This window comes from Stegostoma tigrinum, chromosome 2 (assembly GCF_030684315.1).
Source record: "Stegostoma tigrinum isolate sSteTig4 chromosome 2, sSteTig4.hap1, whole genome shotgun sequence".
NCBI classification, from domain to species: Eukaryota; Metazoa; Chordata; class Chondrichthyes; order Orectolobiformes; family Stegostomatidae; genus Stegostoma; species Stegostoma tigrinum.
The window spans coordinates 153,207,583-153,224,200 of NC_081355.1; the positions used below are offsets into that span (position 1 = coordinate 153,207,583).

At 48.3% G+C, this 16,618-nt stretch overlaps 1 protein-coding gene across 6 annotated transcripts in view; it reads right to left on the reverse strand.

Moving 5' to 3' along the window:
• The window catches only part of dlec1 (DLEC1 cilia and flagella associated protein), a 181,819-nt gene that overhangs the window by 86,466 nt on the left and 78,735 nt on the right, over positions 1 to 16,618 (reverse strand). For all 6 annotated transcript variants that reach the window (XM_059640337.1, XM_059640341.1, XM_059640334.1 and 3 more), the window contains 3 exons: positions 15,752 to 15,842; positions 13,233 to 13,395; positions 2,891 to 3,083 (listed from right to left, as the gene is read on the reverse strand). In XM_059640337.1, coding sequence (XP_059496320.1) covers positions 2,891 to 3,083; positions 13,233 to 13,395; positions 15,752 to 15,842 — 447 coding nt within the window. The remainder of the gene's footprint in view (positions 1 to 2,890; positions 3,084 to 13,232; positions 13,396 to 15,751; positions 15,843 to 16,618) is intronic.

Consider the following 16,618-nt stretch of genomic DNA (forward strand, 5'->3'; position numbering starts at 1 on the left):
CCTGTGGACCTGCTGGATTTACAGGAATTCATCTGCCTCGATCTATGGTTTTGGTTAGGATGCTGTTTAGAGTTCAGTTGGGGCACAGACAATTGAGACAGAGAGAACCCATCCAGCTCACCCACTGCTTTTCTGAGAAAACCCATTTGGAGGGTTCAGCGTGGTAAGTGAAATCTGATCCAACTGTTCTGAAAATCCACTGAGAGAGGTATTCTTGATTATTCCTCATGGCTTTTTTTGAATGAACTGCACTTGAAGATCGCAGAGTCAACTATTTTTGATGGTACCCATCTGATGTGTGCCAGGTCTTAGTATCTTTAATTGTTCGTGGGATGTGGGTATCGCTGGCTGGACCAGCATTTATTGCCTAGTTGCTCTTGAGCAACTGGTGGTTACCTGCATTCTAGACCCACAATGCTTTTAGAGAGAAAGTTCCCAGGATTCTGATGCTGAATATTGAAGATTTCATACGTAACCTTTCATCATTTGAGAACTAAAAATTATTGCCAAATAATGTTTGCTGAAGTCGATTTCCAAAATGTTTATTTATTTCCTGTGTGCGTGTACGTGTGCATGTGTGTGTGTGTGTGTGTGTGTGTGTGTGTGTGTGTGTGTGTGTGTGTGCGTGTGTGTGCGCGTACGCATTTGTGTCTGTGTGTGCGCGTGCACATTCTGGGCTATTTAGTTCAGTAAATGTTTATAATTTTGTATGGCACATCATGGGTGAGCCAATTTCATGTTGTTTGTGGATAAGTCTTGCAGGAATAGAGCACTAATTAGATGATCAACTATGATCATAGTGGGTGGCAGAGCAGTTGTAAAAGGACAAATGGCCTGTCCTGCTCCTGTTTTCTATGGTTTATTATTTATTAAAGAAATCTAGTTGGTGGATCTTTTTATTTTGAACCTAATATAGGAAAAGTATATAATTGGCCATATTGATAGTTGATCATTTAAATTTATGCTGTGACCAGTAAAGTAGTGGAATATAAGGACCATGCATTTGTATTTTGTTTTTTTAGACACTGCAGGCTGAAATGAGAAAGAACTATTTTAAAACCAGTATTTTGAAAGAATGGCTACATTGTTTGAAAGTAATCTGATACCCAAAGCAAGATTGAAGTTTGAACAGCAATTTGGAAATCTCAGAATAGCAGAGGGACGAACATTTCTCAACTCATAGAAGAATCCCTACAGTGTGGAAACTGGCCCTTTGGCCCAAAAAGTTCACAATGCCCCTCAGAACCTCCCAACCAGACCCATCCCTATAACTCACCTCACTTACACGTCGCTGAACACTACGAGCAATTTAGTCTGGCCAATCCACCTAGCCTGAACATCTTTGGACTGTGGGAGGAAACCTGAGCACCTGGAGGAAACCCATGCAGACACAGGGAGAATGTGCAAACTCCACATTGACAGTTACCCGAGGGTGGAATTGAACCCAGGTCCCTGGTGCTAATCACTGAGCCACCATGTCGCCCCAATTGTTTGAACAATCAGTAATTGAAATAGTTGCACAGGGAGAGCCAACATGTAGTTCTATGTACTGTAACTGCATGGCAAGAAGTTGATTGGTCAATGGACTAGTGACTAGTTGTTGATGACAAAGGCCTTTTGCCTGCCAACAACCATGTGATTGTCAGGAAGAAAAACAGCTTGGGGCTAGGTCCAAGATAGTGAGAATAGATTTGATCTCTACAATCTCAGGAGCTGCCTCTCTGTACTTTGTGGTCAACTTACTTTAAACCTGAAGAAAACTAGTTAATCTTTCCTTCAGCTATAAGCTGTGACTCTTAATTTATAAATGTGAGACACTTTACAAGTGGAGCAACCACTCTGTGCCTCAGAAAAGGGTAACAGGGAAAAAAAGTTTGGGTCAGGAAGAACTAACTTAACAGAATTTGTGGACGAAGACTATGGCCCTGTATCTCCAGTGTTTCCTCTCCGATGAGTTTTTTTTATGTCTGAATGTATGTATATGTAATGGGGAGTTTATAAGAGGAATGGAGTTTGAACCAGTGGTGCTATAAGACTAGGGTTATAATGTTTTCCCTGTTTCTTGAGACTAATTACTTGTAATGAATAGTCATTCTTGTTCAGTACTGGCACCTGGTTTGTGCTTTCTACCAAGCTGGGTCCAAAAATCAGTTAACTTGGTAATTTTATATACTTATTTCAAAATCTTTAACTTCAGTGACAAATTCAAGAATAGTAGGTCTTGATTTCCAAGTCGTGGGTCATGACCAGGACCACAGAGAAACAATGTACTCCTACAACTTTGGTCATAACAGAATCTTGTGTAAGTAAAAGGGCGCATGAAATGACTATTGATCATTGTAAAAATCCACCTGGCTCACTCAGGTCCTTTAGGGAAAGAACTCTGTCATCCAGACCTAAAGCAATGTAGTTGACTCTTCGCTGCCCTCTGAAATGACCTCCGTTCAAGGACAACTAGGAATGTTGCCCTTGCCAACACAACCCACATGCCATGAATAATTGTTTCAGAGATAGTAGGAACTGCAGATTCTGGAGAATCCGAGAGAACAAGGTGTGGAGCTGGATGAACACAGCAGGCCAAGCAGCATCAGAGGAGCAGAAGGCTGACGTTTCGGGCCTAGACCCTTCTTCAGAAAAGGGTCTAGAAAATTTCTGAAGAGGAGTCTAGGCCCGAAACGTCAGCCTTCCTGGTTCTCTGATGCTGCTTGGCCTGCTGTGTTCATCCAGCTCCACACTTTGTTGTCTCTCTTCCTTGAATAATTAAGGGATTTTTGTTTCCTCTTATAGGCTGATGGAGGAAACAGAAAGGAGTTGGAAAGATGTGGAAAATGCTGAAGTTTGCACAGCGATCTGGAAATCTCAGAACAGCAGACAGACAAACGTTTCTCACCTCCCGCGGGAAATAAGAGACGATGAATTCATGATCTTGGTGTGCCTCCAAAATGCCGTTATCAGGGCTGATGTGAAAGGCAGAGTTTAAATCCTGATCATAATCCATGTTGGTGGGTGCAACAGACTCTCCAGAAATAGAACATACCAGATTCGGCTTTAGTATTTGCCAGCAAAAAGGGAGATCCACATGCCTAGAAACAAAGAAGAATTACAGAAATTACAAAATTTTTATATTCATGGGAACAAAAACAAAGTTTCTGGAAAAGCTCAGCAGGTCTGGCAGCATCTGTGAAGGAAAAAACAGAGTTAGCTTTTCGTGTCCGGTAATCCTTCCTCAGAACTGATAGTGGCTCGGAAAATGTCAGTTTATATGCAAAAAATAGGGAGGCGGGTGGGTAAGGAGTAAACGCAAGGATAGAGCCCAAAGAGGGAAAAAGACAGTTGGATAAACAAAGGAGTTGCTAACAATCAGGCTGAGAAGGTGAGTAGTTGTTAATGGGGACTGTTAGTGACTAACAGGGAATGCGTAATGACTGACTATGTGGTAACAAGGCCTGGTGTGTGGGGTGGGGGGCTGCAACATTGGAGAGTTTAGACCCTAAAATTATTGAACTCAATATTGAGTCCAGTGAGTTGTCGGGTCCATAAACAGAAAATGAGATGTTGTTCCTTCAGCTTGCGTTGGGCTTCGCTGGAACACTGCAGCAAGCCAGAGACAGAGATGTTGGCCAGGGAGCCGGGTGGTGCGTTAAAGTGACAGGCCACAGGTAGTTCAGGGTCTTTTTTGTGACCAGAACGTAGTGTTCTGTGAAGGTCGCCAAGTCTATGCTTCATTTCCCCAATGTACAGGAGACCAGATTGTGAGCAGCGAACATAGTAGACCAGATTCTGGGAAGTGCAGGTGAAGTGTTGCTTCACCTGGAAGGTATGTTTGGGCCCTTGGATACTGGGGAGGGAGGATGTAAATGGGCAGGTGTTGCATCTTCACCTATTACAGGGGAAGGTGCTGTAGGGCTGTGAGGAGGTGTTGAGGGTGAAGGAGGTGTGGATCAGGGTGTCCCAAAGGGAACATTCCCTGCAGAAGGCGGACAAGGGAGGGGAGGGGAATATGTGTCTGGTGGCATCTTGCTGGAGGTGGCGGAAATGGTGTCTGATGATCTTCTGGATGTGAATGCTGGTGGGACAGTAGATGTCTTTCGTCTCCTTTGTCTGTCCAACTCTCTTTGGGCTCTGTCCTATCGTGTACTCCCTACCCCACCCTCCTCCCTATGTTCTGCATACAAACTGATGTTTTCCTAGCCACTATTAGCTCTGAGGAAGGGTCATCAGATCAGAAACATTAACTCTGTATTTTTTCTTCACAAATGCTGCCAGACCTGCTGAGCTTTTCCAGCAACTTTGTTTTTGTTCTTGATTTACAGCATCCACAGTTCTTTTGGTTTTTACTTATATTAGTGGGACCTGGCTGGTGCAATGCAATGATGTCAAGAGATCTGAATTCAATTCCTGTTCTGGGTGAGGTCACCAAAAGGTCCCACAAAACCATGGAAATGATATGGCACAGCGGGGGGCATTTGGCTATCTCGTCCATACTGACCCAAAGACACCCAGATGTCCTTTCTGATCCCATCCTACTGCATGCAGCCTACAGCACTTAAGGTGCAGATCCAGGTGCTTTCTGAAAGAGTTAGGGTCTCTGCAAGAGATTTTCAGACCTTTTGGCCTAAAAGTACGCATAGAAACAGGCAATTAACTGTTACCCTCCTTTAGGCTAGTGAGGATTCCTCCATGGACACTGCCTTAATGAGATTTACCTACAAGATAAGTCATGTTCGGGGAAAGCTACAGATGATGGCAGAAATGTTCTCTGGAGTGACAATCAATAACGCAAAAGACATGATGAATTTGTTGAGAAAATTGTGCATACATGAGCTCTACATAATTGTGATGCAGTGGCCAGCAGACTAAAATAAGCTCAAACAACCACAACAAGAACAGAAGAAAGACTAAGAATGTGTTGCCATTCAGAAGTATTGTTGGTGGAGGTTGGTCAGACCAAAGGCCCAGTGGATTGGCCAAGAGACCTATTTTGAGCATCAACAGCACTTTACAACCATGGATGACTTACTGGTGCTTGATGAAACCTTGGTTGTTCCACCTTTGCTGCAGGAATGGATAGGAGACCACAACAGGAAAGGTGCGGTTGTTCAAGAAGCAGTAGACCAACAACAATCGTATATTGATGCTCCAGCTGGAGCTCCTCTGCTCACCAGCTCCTTTTCCCTTTTCTTTCTTTTTTATTGTCTTGCTGTAATTTTTCTCACACTCCCATAACTTTTAACTTCTTAAAGTACCCTACCTGAAGGGAATGGAGAACAGAGTCCAGAGTCACGGATCAGCTCGGCAGGGGAGATGAGCTGGAGACCATGCCAGCACGGGAAGCGAGTCACAGCTGGACCCAGAGCAGGGGCAGACCAAGTCCAGGATGACTTGGGAGGCAGGTCCCTGGAGCGAGTCGCAGCCAGAGCCTGGAGCAGGAGCAGTGCAAGCACAGGGCGAGACCCAGAAGTGAGTCACGGGCTGGAGCCCACAGCAGGGAGCAGAGTGAGCACGGGCTAGCCGGGGGTCAAGTCCTGGACAGAGGCCAGCATATGGAGGCAGTGAGGCCTCGTATCCTGAAGCCTGGTGGACAGACTCAGTGAAAAAGGACTATAACTCAAGTGAGATAACAAGGTGTGGAGCTGGATGAACACAGCAGGCCAAGCAGCATCTTAGGAGCAGGAAAGCTAATGTTCAGGCCTAGACCCTTCATCAGAAACCTGCCCCTAAGATGCTGCTTGTCCTGCTGTGTTCATCCAGCTCCACATCTTGTTATCTTGGATTCTCCAGCATCAGCAGTTCCTGTTATCTCCATAACTTAAGTGCTTTAAAGACTTTTTATTCTCATTCTGGATTTTTAAAAATTCTGTATTCCCATGCTAGTTTTTTTAAACTATTTCACTTCTGTAACTAGGTACGCTGTACCTAAAATGGCACTAAGAGGTGACATTACAACTTTTCACTACACTCATTCAAGTGTATGTGACAATAGGTGCTATTCTACTCTATGCTATACTGTTCACGTAGTTGAGGGAGCTGTACAGAGCAAACAGAAGAATCGCACTCCATTGTGAACTAATCATCCAACAATACTTGATGTCATTTCCTGTTCTTTTTCTCAGAGGATGGTAGATTGGCTCCAAATCAATGTGTTTGTTGATGGAGTTCCGGTTGGAATGCCATGCTTCTAGGAATTCCCGTGCGTGTCTCTGTTTGGCTTGTCCTAGGATGGATGTGTTGTCCCAATCAAAGTGGTGTCCTTCCTCGTCTGTATGTAAGGATACTAGTGATAGTGGGTCATGTCGTTTTGTGGCTAGTTGATGTTCATGTGTCCTGGTGGCTAGCTTTCTGCCTGTTTGTCCAATGTAGTGTTTGTCACAGTTCTTGCAAGGTATTTTGTAGAGGACGTTCATTTTGTTTGTTGTCTGTATAAGGTCTTTTAAGTTCATTAGCCGCTGTTTTAGTGTGTTGGTGGGTTTGTGGGCTACCCTGATGCCAAGAGGCATCACCAGCACAGGATACATGAACATTAACTAGCCACAAAACAACATGACCCACTGTCACTCGTATCCTTACATACAGATTAGGAAGGACACCACTTTGATTGGGACAACACATCCATCCTAGGACAAGCCAAACAGAGACACGCACGAAAATTCCTAGAAGCATGGCATTCCAACCGGAACTCCATCAACAAACACATTGATTTGGAGCCAATCTACCATCCTGAGAAAAAGAACAGGAAATGACATCACCAATGCAGGAAATGATATCACCAACCCAAGGAAACCTAAACAGATAAATAGAAAGCGGGACATAACACCAGTGGTTCATCGGAGGCTCACTGATGATGTTACCTAGAAAGTCTGAAAACTAACCTTCCAGCTCAGTGAGCCAGCTTACATCCGGAACAAAATAAAGACCCACTCTTTTGTGGACCGAGAAGAGGAGAGCGCGACTGTGTTGGAGGTGGAAGGAAGATATTGGGTTGGCTGTGCACCCTTGCATCCGGTGGATCTTAATGCTGGCTTCGGCCTAACGCTGGTTCGGGAAGCAGCCAACCTGCAAATATGGCTGCTGCAAGTGCTCGAGCCCCGGGTCAGGGGGTCCGGAACACCATCCGCGTTTCCGTGAAGAAGGTGGATGAAGGTGCACCTGTGGACCGCACCTTCTTCGTGAAGAGGGTCCTGTTGGACTGTCGTGGGTTTGCTGCTGCGGACATTTACTGCCTGCAGGATTTCCCCGGAGGAGGTTTTTACGATGTGACCTTCCGGAGTGCCAAGCTTTGCGAGCGCTTCCTGGAGGTTTTCAAGGAGAGAGGTGGTGAGGGCCCCCTCTCTGTATTGACCTCTGTCCCACTGTTTGTGATGCCAGCGCAGAGGAGCCGTATGGTGACTGTACACATGTACAACCCGCATGTGCCAGCAGTTGATGTCCTGACCTTCCTCGGAAGGTACGTGAAGGTGGAAGGGGACCTAACCAACATCATGGACCCCTTCGGGATCTGGACCAGTAAGAGGCAGGTCAGGGTGACCCTGAGGACAGGCATGGACTGGAACATCACACACCCACCGTCCAGCTTCGAATATCGGCGGGAGCAAGGGCTACCTGACCTACGCAGGGCAACCCAAAGTCTGCCATGCCTGTGGTAGGTCAGGTCACGTGGCGGCCGACTGCAAAGCCACCATCTGCTGGAACTGCAGGGAGGAGGGACACCTTGCAAAGGATTGCCTGAAAGAAAAAAGCTGCAACCTTTGCGGGGAAGTGGGCCACCTCTATATGGCATGCCCACGGCGGGGGACCACCTACGCCCAGGTCGCCAGCAGGGGCAATGCGGGGCAAGCCCCCCCAGAGGAGAGGAAGGCACCAGGCCCCTGCAAGGACCCCCTAATGTGCAGGAGGGCCAGGTCGTGCAGGAGGGCCCAGCCCCGCAGGACGGACCCGAGGCCAGCAAAGCGCCTCCTGCAGGCTCCGCTCTCCACCCCCCCGCCCCGATAACCCTGAGTCGATGGAGGAGGTGACAGGTGACCCAGGGGAGTGGATGACGGTCTGGAAGGTGAGGAGGAAGGCACACCGGCGGGCCCTGGCACCACAACCATCAGGTGGAAAGAGGCAGCTACAGGGGGGCTATAAGAGCTCTTCTGACGAGGGGGATTTGGAGGAGGCCCGCCCAAAGCAGAAGCTAAAGATCTCAAGGGAGAAGGAAAACAGCACCCCGATTCCAGGTGTCAGGAGGCGTCCTGAGGCTCCCTCCGACACCCAGCCATGCGTCACTGGGGCCCTGGAGGGCCCCCCGGAACCTTCAGGCGGGATGCAGGAAACAGCATGTCCCCAGCCTGACCCAGAGCCGGACTCTCCTGCCTCTGTACCCCCGATGGGGGGATGCCACCCGGAAGGCAGCACAGACGGTTTCCTGAGCCCAGAGAGCATCCAGCAGTTCACCTGGGCAATGGGTATGAAGGGACAGACAGAGGGGCTGGACCTTGGACTTGGGGAGGGTACTGCGGTCACTGCCCACAATGGGGGTACGAATTGCGAGCGTTAAGTCCACCGCAAGATGTGTGTCGACGTTGGCTTACCTGACCACTGTCAAGGCAGACCTCCTGTTTCTGCAGGAGTGCGGGAGACTGCACCTCGGCAGGTACGGGAAATGGTCGGGCGCCTGGACCTGTGGGCCTTCGATCTGGTCGGGGGGTAATGACTGTCGCTTCTCGGGCCTGGCTATTCTGCTGCTGGGGCACAACTTCACCATCTCTCAAGTTCAGGAGGTGGTGGGGATGGGGCGCTTCCTACTGACTGGGTTGATGTCACCTACAGGAATGCTTCCCTGAGGCTGATCAATGTGTTCGCCCCAGCGGTACGGAGTGAGCGGTTGGCCGTCCTGCAGCAGCTTCCACCCCTGCTGGCTACATCCAGGCCGGTCATCCTAGGTGGAGACTTCAACTGCATCATCGATGCAGATAGAAGATCCAGCGTGGGGATGGGGGGGGGGGGGGAGTCAACTGGATGTCATGTCCAGATTCCTGATGTGCACGGTGAAGGACGCCAAGCTGCTCGACGTCTTCAGCACCCTGCAGATGGAGTGCAGTGGAGATACACCTGGTCACGGCCAGACGGGTCTATCCGCTCAAGGATAGACTTCCTGCTTGTGTCACGGCATTCTCGGTCAGGTCCACCAGCGTCGAGCCAGTGTTCTTCTCTGACCACTGTCACTTACAGGACGACCAGCAGGCCGGCAAGGGGACGTGGAAGCTCAATACGACTCTGTTGACCCCAGAGAACGTCGAGGAGCTTAAGAGGGAGTACGCCAGTTGGAGAACCGTGAAACCCCTCTTTGAGTCTCCGGGCGACTGGTGGGAGACAGTGAAGGAGAACATCAAGAGGTTCTTTGTCCTCAAGGGTGTTCAGGAGGCGAGAGAGAGGCGGGGAAAGCTGTCGTGACTCCAGAAAAGGATGCAGAACCTGCTCCTTCTGCAGTCGATGGGGATCAATGTCACAGAGGACCTCCGTGAGGTGAGGGGCCAGTAAGCCTCGCTCTTCGCCACAAAGGCCTCCAGGATAATCTTCCAGACCAGGGTCCACTCCGTGGAGCAGGACGAGACGTGCTCGTGTTTCTTCTTTCAGAAGGTGCACAAAGAGAGCTCTGTGCTTAGCCGGCTGAAGGAGGACGACGGTCTCGGCCCGACATTTTGATGATCATCAGATCCTTCTATGCCGGACTGCACGACACGAAGCCCACGGATAGCACGGCCTCCGAGTCGTTCCTGTCGTCTATCATGGAGGTCTTAGATGACAGCACGAGGGAGTGACTGGACCGGCCGACATCCCTGGACGAGCTGACCAGAGCCCTCAAGTCCTTTGAGAGGAATAAGACTCCTAGGAGCGACAGCTTACCGGTCGAGCTGTATTCCGCTCTGTAGGACCTGGTTGGCCAGGACCTGCTGGAGGCGTACGATAGTGCACTTCGGGCAGGGGAAATGTGCAAGTCCATGAGGAAGGGCATCATCACCCTCATTTACAAGAGGAAGGGGGAGAGGGAAGAAATTAAGAATTGGCGTCCCATTTCATTATTGAACGTGGACTGCAAAATCCTGGCCAAGGTCATAGCCAACCGGGTCAGGTCTGTCCTGGAGTCGGTGATTCACCCTGACCAAACCTGTGCTGTGCCGGGCAGGAAGATCGCTGACAGCCTCGCGCTCATCAGGGATACGATCGCCTATGTGCAGGGCAGGAGGGTGGACACCTGCCTCATCAGCCTGGACCAGGAGAAGGTCTTCGACAGGGTCTCTCATGCTTACATGAGGGACGTCCTCTCCAAATTGGGGTTTGGGGAGGGCAACTGCAATTGGATCCGGCTGCACTACACCAACATCGTAAGCGCAGTCTCGATCAACGGGTGGAAATCGGACAGTTTTCCCGTCAGATCTGGAGACAGGCAGGGCTGCCCGCTCTCTCCTGCCTTGTTCATGTGCTGTATGGAGCCCTTTGCCGCATCCATCAGGAAGGACGTGAGCCTGAAGGGTGTGACTATCCCAGGCAGTGGAGGCCTTCAGGTCAAGACCTCCCTGTACATGGACGACGTTGCCGTCTTCTGCACCGATCGTCAGTTGGTGTATAGGCCGTTGGACATGTGTGGCCAGTTTGAACTGGCCTCGGGTGCCAAAGTCAATAGGGGTAAGAGCGAGGCCATGTTCTTCGGAAACTGGGACAACTGCTCCTTCATCCCCTTCACCATCAGGACAGACTACCTGAAGGTGCTGGGTGTTTGGTTCGGTGGAGCTGGGGCGTGCACTAAGACTTGGGAGGAGTGTATCACCAAACTGAAGCAGAAGCTGGGCAGGTGGACGCCCTAGTGCCCCTCCATTGCGGGTAAGAACCTGGTTGTCAGGTGCGAGGGGCTTTCGGTACTGTTGTATGTGGCGCAGGCCTGGCCTATTCCCTGGACCTGCGCTGCTGCGGTCACCCGGGCCATCTTCCACTTCATTTGGGGGTCGAGGATGGAACAGGTCCACAGGGACACCATGTACAAAGACCTGGAAAACGGGGGAAAGGACGTACTGAACGCCACCTCGTCCTGATGGCTACCTTTGTGTGTGGCTGCATCAAGCTGTGCGTAGATCCTCAGTACGCAAACACCAAGTGTCACTACTTACTGAGGTTCTACCTGTCCCTGGTGTTGCGAAGGATGGGCCTGGCTTCGTTGCCGCGGAACGCTCCGAGTAGTTGGACCATCCTGTACCACCTGTCCTTTGTGGAGAAATTTTTGAAAGGAAACACCTTTTGACCCCAAGGCCGTCAGGCAGTGGTCAGCACGTAGTATCCTCGGGACCCTTCGGGAAAAGGAGAGGGTGGATCCCATCGTGTGGTTCCCCACGCAGACTGCCAAAGTCGTTTGGCAGAATGCCTCGTCGCCAGAACTTTCAAACAAGCACGAGGACATTGCTTGGCTGGCGGTGAGAGGGGCTCTGCCAGTGAGATCCTTTATGCATGCCTGGAATCTCTGCGCCACCGCATGCTGCCCTCGAGGCGGCTGCGGGGGGGACGAGACTGTCGATCACCTCCTTCTGGAGTGTGCCTATGCTCAGGAGGTCTGGAGGGGGATGCAGTGGTATTTGTTGAGGTTTGTCCCGAGCTGCTCCGTGACGCAGGACTCCGTGCTCTACGGGCTGTTTCCCGGGACGCACACCGAGACCAACATCAACTGCGCCTGGAGCAACATCAATGCGGTGAAAGACGCTCTTTGGTCTGCCCGCAACTTGCTGGTCTGCCAGCTGAAAGAACTGACCCCGAACGAGTGTTGCAGACTGGCGCACTCCAAGGTCCAGGACTACGTGCTGAGGGACGCGCTAAAGCTTGGGGCAGCCGCTGCCAATGCGCGGTGGGGAAAGACCACCGTATGAAACCCCTCGTCCAGAGTAGAAAAAAGGGCCCTATCTGTTAACTGGGCCCAGCTGGCGCCTTCCCCAACTGGTCAGGGGTCCAACAGGGACTGTGCAGGGAGACGAGGTATTTTCTTTGGTTAGTTTTTTTTTTCTTCTTTGTTTTGTTTTTTCCTTTAGTTGGTGTACGTACCCCCTGGGTAACCCAGAGCGGCTTGCATGACTGGGTAGGTGTATAAATGTTTCATTTTTTGTACATTCTATGAATAAAGTACATTTTTTCAAATAAAAAAAAGTCTGAAACGTCTGAAAACTAACCTTCCAGCTCAACGAGCAAACTCACATCCAGAAACTCAACCTGAGCTACAAATCTTCTCAAAACTTGCTAGCTTAGTATCTAGATAACTTGTACCTGTTTGCTATCATGCAATAAACTACATTGTTTTTAAGATAAGAATCTCTCATGGTTGGGCTACCTGGTAGTCTTCCTCAACCATTCTAGAAAAAGCAAGCCCTGTGATTCTCACCTTAAGGGGGAACTGTGGCAGCAAATCTATCTTACAGTGACCAAGAGTCCAGCTAATTCATACATGATGAGCAGTGAAGAGAAACCATCAGATGATAAGGTGTGCTCAATGGGAAGGCCATATCAGCTGCTGAGTCTTTAGGAATTATTGGGTGCACTCAGACTGACGGCATTTAAGTGATTTTAGCAAAGTGCAGGCCCAATTGGAACATTTTCTTAAAATCACTTTGATGCTCAGGAATCACATGGATGAGATGACTTCAGGTCACAATGTGTCTAAATTCTTTTGACAGCTACAGATATGTCAATGGAATTATACAGGGAAAATGTGCAAGCTGATCTTTTGTATGGCTGCATAGAATGAACATGCAAAAAGCTATAGTATAAAGATTGTAATGAGGTCAGCTGGTGCATCGCATGGAACATAGAATATGAGTTCCCTGATTGGGCCTGTTAATCTAATCCAAAGAGGAAACCCTGGCTGACATAAAAAAGTTAAGTGTCAGGGATACTGACACTGTGGTGACTGACTCTGTATAAGGCCATACTATAGTCAAGGGTTGTTCATTTGTAAATAAAAGGTGACTTGGTGTTGGGATGTTATTTTGCTTTCGGTGAATGCGCCTCAAAAGCAATGTCAATGATCAAAGAAGGTTACCATTTCAGCGTATTTACAAAATTCCTCAGAGTAGCACCAGAATACTGGGCCAAAAAAAAAGCCACAGAATACATCTTTGTATGGCAGTTTCTTTTGCAAGCGTGAAACCACGGGTAAGACTGGAGTGTCACTGCTCAAGATTTAATTGTTTCCTTATTGAGACTTTAGAAAAACTTACGTAGCATTGTGGAGGCTGAGTATCTTTTGAGAACAAACACATGGGTTAGTAGCATCAAAACGCACAAAGTGTTCTGCTGTTACATCTCTGCATTCTCCTGGGGCTGTTATACTCTCTCCACCAGAGATAGAGATGAACTCCAGGGCAATGTGTTGACCAGTGCCTGCAAAGACATGCGTAAACGAACAGTGAAAATTTGCACTTTTGTCTTTTTTTTCCCCCATTGTCAGCACTTGTGTGATGAATTACTAAAACAAATAATTCATTTAAAATATCAGTGATAATGGGAACTGCAGATGCTGGAGAATCCAAGATAATAAAGTGTGGAGCTGGATGAACACAGCAGGCCAAGCAGCATCTCAGGAGCACAAAAGCTGACGTCTCAGGCCTAGACTCTTCATCAGAGGGGGATGGGGTGAGGGTTCTGGAATAAATAGGGAGAGAGGGGGAGGCAGACCGAAGATGGAGAGAAAAGAAGATAGGTGGAGAGGAGAGTGTAGGTGGGGAGGTGGGGAGGGGATAGGTCAGTCCAGGGAAGACGGACAGGTCAAGGAGGTGGGATGAGGTTAGTAGGTAGGAGATGGAGGTGCGGCTTGGGGTGGGAGGAAGGGATGGGTGAGAGGAAGAACAGGTTAGGGAGGCAGAGACAGGCTGGACTGGTTTTGGGATGCAGTGGGTGGAGGGGAAGAGCTGGGCTGGTTGTGTGGTGCAGTGGGTGGAGGGGAAGAGCTGGGCTGGTTTAGGGATGCGGTGGGGGAAGGGGAGATTTTGAAGCTGGTGAAGTCCACATTGATACCATTGGGCTGCAGGGTTTCCAAGCGGAATATGAGTTGCTGTTCCTGCAACCTTCGGGTGGCATCATTGTGGCAAAGCAGAAGGCCCATGATGGACATGTCATCTAAAGAATGGGAGGGGGAGTGGAAATGGTTTGCGACTGGGAGGTGCAGTTGTTTATTGCGAACCGAGCGGAGGTGTTCTGCAAAGCGGTCTCCAAGCCTCCGCTAGGTTTCCCCAATGTAGAGGAAGCCACACCAGGTACAATGGAGTATACTGCTCGGTTCACAATAATCTCTCCCCATCCCCCTCTCTGATGAAGGGTCTCGGCCCGAAACGTCAGCTTTTGTGCTCCTGAGATGCTGTTTGGCCTGCTCTGTTCATCCAGCTTCACAATTCATTTAAAATGTTTACTCTGCCTGTACCAAAATAGCAACTCAATCTGATTGCAAAGCTTATGTATAGACTGTATAAACTGTGGATTAAGGCCTCAATTATTTTACATCTATTGAGAGTGCTGGGTTATGCAGAAATATATTTCTATTGACCCATTCCAAATACTTTTTATTCCCTGTATGACAAAGAACTGACAACTATTTCCAATCAACAAAACCAACTCAACTAATTTTTCCATAGGCTGGGTACAATCTAACCAATTCTTCCATAGACCGTGTACAATGTAACCCACTCTTCCACAGACTGCGGACAACATAAACTACTCCCACGGACAGTTGTTTTATTTGAAATGTGTTCACAGGATGTTGGTGTTAACACCGTTTATTACCCATTGCTAATTGCCAAGAGGGCATTTAAGAGTCACCCACATTGCTCTGGGTCTAGAGCCATGTGTAGGCCAGACCAAGCGGCAGTTTCACTCCCTAAAGGACATTAGTGAACAAGGTGTATTTTTACAACAATCAACTGCGATTACATTGGCCTCATTTATTCCAGAGTTTATTGAGTTCAATTTCACCATCTGCCATGGATTGCAAAATCATATGCCCAGAAAAGTGGCCTAGGGTTCTAGATTGTAAACCCAGTAACATTACCACTATGTCACCACCTTCCCTACAGAGATTATGCGCAATCTAACCCAGTCTTCCAAAGATTGTGGACAATCTCACCCTGTATTCCATCGATGTTGAATAGCTAATCCAGTCTTCAATACAGAATGTACAATCTAACCTTCTCTTCCATAGACCATCTATAGTCCAAACCACACGTTCATAAACTGTGTACAATGTAATCTAATCTTCAACAGAACATGTACAATTTAACTAAATGTTCCACAGAACATGTGCATACAGCCCACTCTTCCAAAGACTGCATATAATCTAACTAACCGTTCCATAGTCTCTTTAAATTCTTACATTCTTTCATTGACCATGTTCAATCTAATTAACTTTTCTGTAGAATCTGTATAATCCTCTTCCATAGACTGTGTATAATCAAAACAATTCTTTTGTAGACCGTGTTCATTCTAGTCCATTCTTTCTTTGGCTCTACACAATCTGACTAATTCTTTCCACAATTCCATATAATCTTACACATTCCTTCCACTCCCTTCTCACAAGGTAATGTACAGTAACACAGATGACCCCATGACACTAAATAGCTATGCTGTAACTTAAAATGATACATTTTCCCCACACATTAAAGATATTGGTTGGTGTGTAGGAGATGTTTTTGGAGGCAGGCATGTTATATTACATATCACAAACTCTGATGGAATTTCAGGTCATTACCTATGAGTACAAAGTCTTTCACTTGACAGTTGTCACACACCATGGTAACAGTTTGGGAGAAGGTATCTGCAGAAGGTGGAAGAAATGCAACCTAGAAATATAGATATCATGTTATCAAAATATTTTTGCAAAATTCTAAATTATTGGAGCTTAAAGTGCATAATACAGTAGTAATATTGCAAGGGGCATGGTAAGGTAATTGCTGTAGAAAGAACTATAATGGTACAGTCTCAGTTATGCAACAAGAGATGGGAGGCAGTAGTGTAATGGTATTACCGATGGACTAATAATCCAGAAATCCAGGCTATCACTCTGGGGGTTAAAATTGTATCAGAGATAATGGGAACTGCAGATGCTGGAGAATCCAAGATAACAAAATGTGAGGCTGGATGAACACAGCAGGCCAAGCAGCATCTCAGGAGCACAAAAGCTGACGTTTCGGGCCTAGACCCTTCATCAGAGAGGGGGATGGGGTGAGGGTTCTGGAATAAATAGGGAGAGAGGGGGAGGCGGACCGAAGATGGAGAGAAAAGAAGGTAGGTGGAGAGGAGAGTGTAGGTGGGGAGGTAGGGAGGGGATAGGTCAGTCCAGGGAAGATGGACAGGTCAAGGAGGTGGGATGAGGTTAGTAGGTAGCTGGGGGTGCGGCTTGGGGTGGGAGGAAGGGATGGGAGAGAGGAAGAACAGGTTAGGGAGGCAGAGACAGGTTGGACTGGTTTTGGGATGCAGTGGGTGGAGGGGAAGAGCTGGGCTGGTTGTGTGGTGCAGTGGGGGGAGGGGACGAACTGGGCTGGTTTAGGGATGCAGCTGGGGAAGGGGAGATTTTGAAGCTGGCGAAGTCCACATTGATACCATTAGGCTGCAGGGT